This window comes from Aegilops tauschii, chromosome 7, assembly GCF_002575655.3.
Source record: "Aegilops tauschii subsp. strangulata cultivar AL8/78 chromosome 7, Aet v6.0, whole genome shotgun sequence".
Taxonomy (NCBI): domain Eukaryota; kingdom Viridiplantae; phylum Streptophyta; class Magnoliopsida; order Poales; family Poaceae; genus Aegilops; species Aegilops tauschii.
The window spans coordinates 129923517-129931561 of NC_053041.3; the positions used below are offsets into that span (position 1 = coordinate 129923517).

Genomic DNA, 8045 nt, shown 5'->3' on the forward strand with positions numbered 1-8045 from the left:
TTTATAGGAGTACGCCAGTAGATCAAGCTTGTTCGTAAAATAGTTTCGAAGATTGTTGACTTTTTTCTGAATTGCTAAAAAATTCCGGAAACATTTTTATCAGGTTCATCTCCAACCAGGTGTATCAGGGGTATTTTCCGATATTGGACGGGCAATAGTTGTATTTTCCTGCATTCGTGGATGGTAACAAGAGCCAGTCAGTAGGCCCACTTGTCATCGGTGGATGGCAACATAGTTCAGGTACGTGGTAGGTAGGTGAGGAACGCCACTCCGCCCCTCACGTGAGGAACGCCACTCCGCCCCTCACCAACCTTCCTTCGTTCTGCAAATCCTTGATATCGTACCTGGGCGCGCCATTCGACCGGACGAAGAATATTCTTCTGTTCTGCAAGCAAGCGTGAGTTCCCGGATCACGATCCGATATTTTTTTTCGTTCCTTGCTAGATTTCATCCATGCCGCCAGCCGCCCTCTCCCAGATTCTCTGTCCGCCATGGCCCTTGGCTAGTGGCACGCGGACCCACCATACGAGCAGGGCAGGGCGGCCGCCGTGGAACCCCTGCTCTGGCCTGTACTGCCGCCGTCGGAGGTGGTGCGCCGCGCCGTCCCCCCGACACGGCCGCGGCCCGCAGTGAGCAGGGCGAGGCGAGCGGCCGCGCGCGCGGCTCAGCGTGAGGAGGGCGCGGACATCGGCCCCGGTGGCAGGCACTCAGCAAGCCGGTCTCGGCAGAGAAGATATCATAGACCAGGCCGTAATGCTGTTGCCTGCCATGCATACGAATTTCTCCGTGCTCTGCCTCCATTTGCATGAAGCTTAATTTTAGTCCCGCGTCGGTGTTCGCCACTTCTTGCACCGTGGGGCACATGCCCACGAGCTGTTTGATGCTTTGCGTCAACGAGTTCGAGCAGGGCTAGGGGCTGGGGCTTTTCCCTTGTGCCAGTCGCGCTGCAGTAAATGTTGTCTTCTCTTGAAGCTGGCTGGAGTAACATGATCTTGGTGGTCGTGTTTTTGGCCTAATGATGTTTCCTTTTGATTTGCAGGCAGGGCAGGTGTGTATGGTATGGCCAGTCCAATCAATGTACGCACCAGCGCACGGCATGCTCTGTCTGTTTCTCCATTATCTTCAGTTCGATCACCACAGACTTCACAGTTAGCGATAAGAGCTGCAAACCCACTCTTCCCTTGTGCCAAACTCTCTCAAGCTCGTGCCGTGGTAGCAGCAGCAATGGACGTTTCCAAGCATCCTTCCTCTTCTTGTTTAGCCAACCGCCAGCCTTCCAAAGGTTAGTAGTATTTACTGAGAATTCCTTTAATTGGTTAAGCGATGTGCATCTCCAAGAAGCATAGAGGTTAGCTCATGTAATGATTTTTTTGCTTATGTCCAGAGGTTCTCGAGACATGGCGCAATGCCGATGCGGTCTGCTTCGATGTGGATAGCACTGTATGCTTGGATGAGGGTATAGATGAGCTTGCTGATTTCTGTGGGGCTGGGCAGGCAGTTGCTGAGTGGACGACGAAGTAAATGTCACGTTTTCCGCAGTATGTTAGTGCTTAGCATATACTACCTCCAATCATAATAAGTGTCGCAGTTTCCGATCATATACCACCCCAGTTCAAAACTGGACACTTATTTTGGATCGGAGGGAGTAATATCTTTGGAAGAACTAACCTTGGTCTAATGTTCTCAGGGCAATGACAGGGACCATTCCATTTGAAGATGCTCTTGCTGCCCGGATTTCGTTAATCAAGCCATCTCTGTCCCAAGTTCAGGACTGTTTGGAGAAGAGGCCACCCAGGTAACCTTATTCAAGTCTGAACTTCAAGTTGATTCAAGAAGTTAATCACTATTTAGCTGCCGTATTTGCTTCCTAGATGGATCTTTTGAGATTCCACAGCTTTGTTATTCTTAATTTGGAATGATAAGATATGTGCCACTGAACATAACAGAACGATCTTAGGAATTCCTAGCTGGCTTCACTCGGCTTCTCTGTTTACGCCAATATGAAAATTATTAGCTACACTATATGCAAAATTGGTTTGGTACCACAAGAAAAACAACATTTCAGGATAATACCACCATATAGTCTTAAGTTCTTTTTAATACCACTAAATGAGATACAAAATACTACCTGCTTATACCACTTGAGTCTCCACCGTTAGGCCGTTACGTGCCCTGCAACCACAACATAATTCTTCCGACTTATTTACCGCGTGTCCGTGTCTTAATAAGAGATTTCCTAATATCTCTGACTACAGAATAATGCTAAGATGGTATTCGTTAGTCATTTATTCAGCACTAAAGCAGATGTAATTTTTCGTGTTAGATACCCACATTGTTCATTTTCTTGGTTCATCCACGTGTTTATCAAAAGCAATATGTTTGTATCTGCAGGATTTCTCCTGGAATCACTGATTTGATTAAAACGTTAATAGCTAATAATACTGAAGTGTTCCTTGTGTCAGGAGGTTTCCGACAAATGATCGAGGTATATCTTCACTAATTGGCTGCACTATTGGTACTTTTGGAATATCAGAACATGCTCAAATTTGCCTGTCCTTCAAAAATCTTCAAACTTTGATAATTGTTATATTTGGATGTCACAGTCACACCAAGCTTTACTTTTAACATATCTATAGTTTGAATACAGACATTAGTGCTAAAATTCCCATCTATATTATTTGTTGGAACATTAAACAAGGATATATTTCTTCTCCCGATCTAAAAAATATAATTCCTTTTTTTCTTTTATTGAGAAAATTGTAAATATAATTTTGCGACTGAATTTTCACATGCATGCATAAAGCAGCCCTTAGTTTTCTATTTGTCTTGTTTCCAGCCTGTGGCATTTGAGCTTGGCATTCCTACTGAAAACATCATAGCGAACAGACTGCTATTTGGTACATCCGGAGAGTATGCTGGATTTGATACCACAGAACCCACTTCTCGAAGTGGGGGTAAAGCAGTAGCAGTGCAACAAATAAGACAGGTTTAGTGTAACTGTAACTTCCGATGTTGCATTCATGTTCTTAATTTCTAGCCCCGTAAGTGACCTTGTTCCATGTGTTCAGGATCGCGGTTACAAGACGCTGGTTATGATTGGAGATGGTGCAACTGATCTTGAGGTACATCTCTGGATAATTCCTTTGAAAATAAATATGTTTCTTTGGGTAAACAGCACATATTGACACGATTCATTTATCTGATGGGGGGAAGATGTGGAAGTGCCAGTTGATGTAGCTTGATTTGTTTATTTGCAACTCCTTTCTCGCTGTTTGTGTTTTTCAATCTCACATTAGTTTGCTGCATGTTGTTCTCTTCTTTATGTGACTAGAGATGTAAATAACAGGAGAGCGAATTTCTTCAATAAAATGAGGTGGCAAGAAGGGCTATAAGTGCAGACTGCACTAGCTCATCCTTTTACAGATCCTAAATCCTGTGAGACAATGACATCACTTAGTACTACCTCTGTCTCAAAATGTAAGACGTTTACTCGTTTAGCCTACAGAAATGTCTTATATTTTGAGACGGAGGTAGTACTTAGGAGTACGGGGGTGCGGGGGACAAAACTACTGTGACTTCCTAACGACATGTTAAATATTGATACAAGGCATTTAATTAACATCAAAGACCAACATATGATCTTTTTATGAATGATGTGTACGCAGCTATTTAACCGATACTTAGTGTTATTAATTTTAGTGCGATGAAGGAGCTACCTCTATGAGGAATGGACAAAATGTGTGTAGCTTAATTTATATACATGTGTCCTTGCAGGCTCGGCAACCTGGTGGAGCAGACTTGTTCATCTGTTACGCAGGTGTCCAGATGAGAGAAGCAGTTGCAGCCAAAGCTGACTGGACTGTCTTTGAATTTCAAGAGCTAATTTCTGAATTGCCGCAGTTCAATACCTCACAGTAATTCTGAATCTTTCACTGTTCACACCGTGAAAGATATGTATGTGCTCAAGCTTGTGTTTAGCTACATTACTTAATTGTAGGTATTTCACATTTCCATCATGCCTTTCATGAGATGGTGCTGGAGCTGAAGCTCAAATTCAATATTGATATTGCAACTATTTAAACCTGGTTTATGTACCTGTAGCACCGTCGTCAACTTATTTTTTTTTTTTTGCAAATCCACCGTCGACAACCTGGATTTCTAAAATTTATGCACTCAGAAATATATGAGCAAAACCTGAAATTGATGTTCTGCTGATTTGATCTGAAACTTTTCTCAAACATTACTTATTGTGTGTGGAACTCTATGTTGTGCCTGATAGTTATTTCTAAAAGTGGTCTCTAAAGTTAGGCTCAAATCTTTAATATGGAGATGTGTTAAAGAACTCAGTGTCGGATGGACTCATTTTGAGACACTGAGATGTGCCATCTATTTGTCTCTGGTACAGTGTACATTTTTTTTTTTGAAAGGAACACAAAATGCATTCCATTAACTTACACGAACTGGACATACGTCAGCAACAATTTCTTTGCGTTGATATATTACAGACTCTAGGACAAACCTCTATTTTACAACACTCGAACGAGTACCGAATAACAGATTTCATGTCCTTAAATAAGACACCTAGGACTGAGTTATCATATGCCTCGCTGGTCATTGCTTGCTTCAGAACAGTAGGGTCAGTCTCCAGTATGATCTTTTGACAACCCATTCTTGCTGATTCATGAATTGCGTGAAACATCGATTCTGCCTCTGCATGCAAGGGGTCGGCAACAAATGTTAGATTTCCTGCTCCTGCCACCAGAGTTTCCCCTAATTCATTTTTGATGGTAAAACCCCATCCGCCAGAATGAGTTGATTCTCTGAATGCCCCATCTGAGTTAATTTTCAGGAAATCCTTGGGAGAAGGGGACCAGACCTGTATGTTATTTTGCCTCTTCTCTTTCCTCCTTTTCAAGTACTCCCAGTACTCTGTAAAAAGGAGTTGGTGAGAGAATAAAATTTCATTTAGGCTCCTAATTTTCTGTCCTTGGTTGGCTTTATTTCTTTCAAGCCACCAAGTCCATAGTAACACACATATCTTTGTACATGTTTCTTCATTCAGTTGGAGGATCTGTATCATTAGCCATTTAGCGTTGGGCAGTTCACCAAAAGTAGCCGTGTATCTTTCAACCCCGTAGCCCTCCAAAGAGCCTTCACCAATTTGCATTTCAAAAAACAGTGCCCACCGTCTTCATCTAGCCTGTAACACACTGGGCACCTCGTGTCAAGCTCAATTCCCCTTCTCTTTAGTTTCATTCTGAGTGGAAGGCTGTTATCTGCGAAACGCCATAAGAAGTGTTTGAGTTTACCTGGTAATGGTAAATTCCATAGTTTCTTCCATGGTAGCTTAATATTCCCTTCAGGAGTGCGTGTTGTAGATGTTGATGCCTCATCTGCTTCCCTTCCCTGAGTGTTCAGAACCACTTGGTATGCTGATTTTACAGAGAAGTTACCCTTTTTATCAAAATGTATATGATATATTATAGACTTGAGATCGTCGCATGTTATGAGATCGCTTGTACATAGCGAGAGTCAACGGTTCGGTCCAGCCACGGAAGACTTGCTCCACCTATTCATCGCCTAACCCCTCAAAAGAAAAAAGGCAGCGCCTTGGCATCACTCCTAGGGGTGTGCGCCTTTACTGTTAAGGCTATGTTTGACGCGAGGTCTATTTATCGTGCGTACTTTTTTAAGGGACAGTCCACACGCATATGCTCATACATCCGCACGACATATAATCTTGAGATTGACGAAGTTGCCATAAACACCTTCATAGTCGATGTGAACTTTTTTTTTGTTCGAAATATCCCATAGTGGCAATAATATTTGTATTACATTATATTTTTATATTCATAATTATAGAGTTTATATTATATGTTATAACTGCTATGATCCTGAAATATGCGATTCAGTGAAAAACTCATATGCACATGCGGAATGATAAACGGTAAAATAAGAGGTTTCTAGTCTTGCCTCTAGGCCTAGCTCAAGTGTTGTTGGTGATCATGTTTTCCGCATCTTAGGATATCGGTAAGTGTAACAATAGTCCTAAAACAACATTGAGATTATGACGTTGGAAGAACGATCATATTGAATCGACTCAATCTTGTTTGTTATGAATTGAGTTAATATCGTCTGTAATCTATTGTAATAACACAGAGTGTTGACATGTGAATTTGATTCTTAGACCATGAGAGTATCGTAGTCACTTCTTACCGTATGGTGGGCTTTGGGTGCTCAAACATCACATGTAACACGGTGATTATAACGACAACAACAGATTCATCGAAAAGTTTGACAAGGGACTAGATAGCTCGAGAGTGGGATTTGCTGCTCCCACGATGGAGAGATATTCTTAGGGCCCTCTCGGTGTGATGGCATCAATCATCATCTGGCCAGACACACGTGACTTCGTCATGGGGGTGCCGGAACAAAATAACGAGAAAGAAAAACAAAACCGGTAACGAGGATTTCGGTATAGTGAGCATAGTGATGACTCAGGAGGATACCGATGCATCCCGGGTTTTGTGAAGTATCGCGAAGCAATGGGAAAATCACATGATAACATAAGGTTCACTCGAATATCATTCGTGCACTCATAGGGACCGATACGGACGTCCATGGTCCCGCTGTCGGTCATTGAACGTACAGTTTAGTTCATGTCTATGAGTTACAGGGTCACAAGCTTAAGGCAATCACGATCTGCTAAGTATTAGTAGGACGCGAGTCATGAGAATATATTCGTGAAATTATTTCATGAATATTCGTAATAGTTCTAAGAGGATCCGGAAGCGTTTCGGGGTCACCGGTAGCGTTTCGGAGAGTATCTGGTAATATCGGGTATTACTGATAAATTATATATAGGTGAAAAATATTTCTGGATATTTTAATATATATATATATATATATATACGCTATTCGTCACCCTGGGTGAAGAATAGTTATTCTTCACCCCCTCTCTATTTTGACATTAATGCACCGTATTTTTATGTTTCGTAAATTTTATCTTATTTCATACATAAAAAGAGAACGTAAGAAAGTATGTACTCGCCGTAAAAAATATTTTATGTTACGTAAAATTATGAATGTAAAAACATAGTTTAAAACATACATCAAATGTGATTTTTTTGGTCTTATAACTTATATTTTTGTTTTTTATACCAAATTTTACATATTGAGTCAATATGCATGTAACTATTTATATTCTAAACGTAATTTATTTAGGAAGCGATCGTAAGATTACCTCGGGTGAATAATAACTTATTATGCACCCTGGATGATGAATAGTAACACTATTATATATATATAATGTTCTAGAAGTATTCATAATATTTTATATTTAATTTAAATATCAACTAGCCTTAAAATGCCAAGAGGTGGAAGGAATTATGGGCCACAAGGGCCCATAAGGAAGTGCCCCCCTCCCCCCCTTGCCATATGGGGGAGCCGGATTGGACAAGGGGAGGGAGTCCAATTCACCCTCCTAGGCCGGCGCCCCAAGGGGGAAACTTTCCCCCTTGGTATTAGGAAACGTAGTAGAAAACAAAAAAAATCGCACCTACGATCACCAAGATCTATATGAAGATGCATATGAGTTGGGATAAACGATCGTTACCAACTCCGAAGTGCAGCGGAAGAAGAAGAGTCGGTGTGGATCGTGCTCGAAGTCCCTCGAACGATGATGACGATCCCGCGAACCATCCTCGAACGATCCCTCGAACAGAAGACTGAAAGCATGGGCTCTCTACTTGGTTGCAAGTGTACGGTCTTCACGATCCGGCATCGCTTTGTCGTCCATAGCTAATCGTCACCGGAGAATTAGAGGAAGGAGATTAGAACCACACTGGGCTTCTAATTATGAGGATTACAGGTGGCTAGGGCTAGCTCTAATTAGTCTAGGACTAACTAGAACTAGATCAACTAGAAGAGGCACCCAAAAACTTGTATTCAAAAGGGTGGAAAACCTCTAGTATATATAGGTTTAGGAGGGAGGAGAGGGCAGCCACCAAGGGAGGAAAGTCCTCACTTGGTGCGCCGGCCTGGGG

At 42.0% G+C, this 8045-nt stretch overlaps 1 protein-coding gene across 1 annotated transcript; it reads left to right on the top strand.

Moving 5' to 3' along the window:
- The first annotated feature begins 212 nt into the window (after nucleotides 1-212).
- LOC109773382 (phosphoserine phosphatase, chloroplastic) lies at nucleotides 213-4100 on the top strand. The gene is made up of 8 exons (XM_020332076.4): nucleotides 213-397; nucleotides 1040-1282; nucleotides 1385-1517; nucleotides 1688-1795; nucleotides 2392-2485; nucleotides 2837-2986; nucleotides 3069-3122; nucleotides 3775-4100. Exons 2-8 carry the CDS (start codon nucleotides 1060-1062, stop codon nucleotides 3916-3918), a joined length of 906 nt encoding a protein of 301 aa, XP_020187665.1. The 5' UTR covers nucleotides 213-397; nucleotides 1040-1059; the 3' UTR covers nucleotides 3919-4100.
- The last annotated feature ends 3945 nt before the right edge of the window (nucleotides 4101-8045 follow it).

What these genes read in the sequence shown, in the direction of transcription:
- LOC109773382 (XM_020332076.4), top strand. Translation starts at nt 1,060, where the DNA reads ATGGCCAGTCCAATCAATGTACGCACCAGCGCACGGCATGCTCTGTCT. An exon ending in CAACCGCCAGCCTTCCAAAG is followed by an intron (nt 1,283 to 1,384) that starts GTTAGTAGTATT and finishes GCTTATGTCCAG; the next exon opens with AGGTTCTCGAGACATGGCGC. An exon ending in GTTTCCGACAAATGATCGAG is followed by an intron (nt 2,486 to 2,836) that starts GTATATCTTCAC and finishes TCTTGTTTCCAG; the next exon opens with CCTGTGGCATTTGAGCTTGG.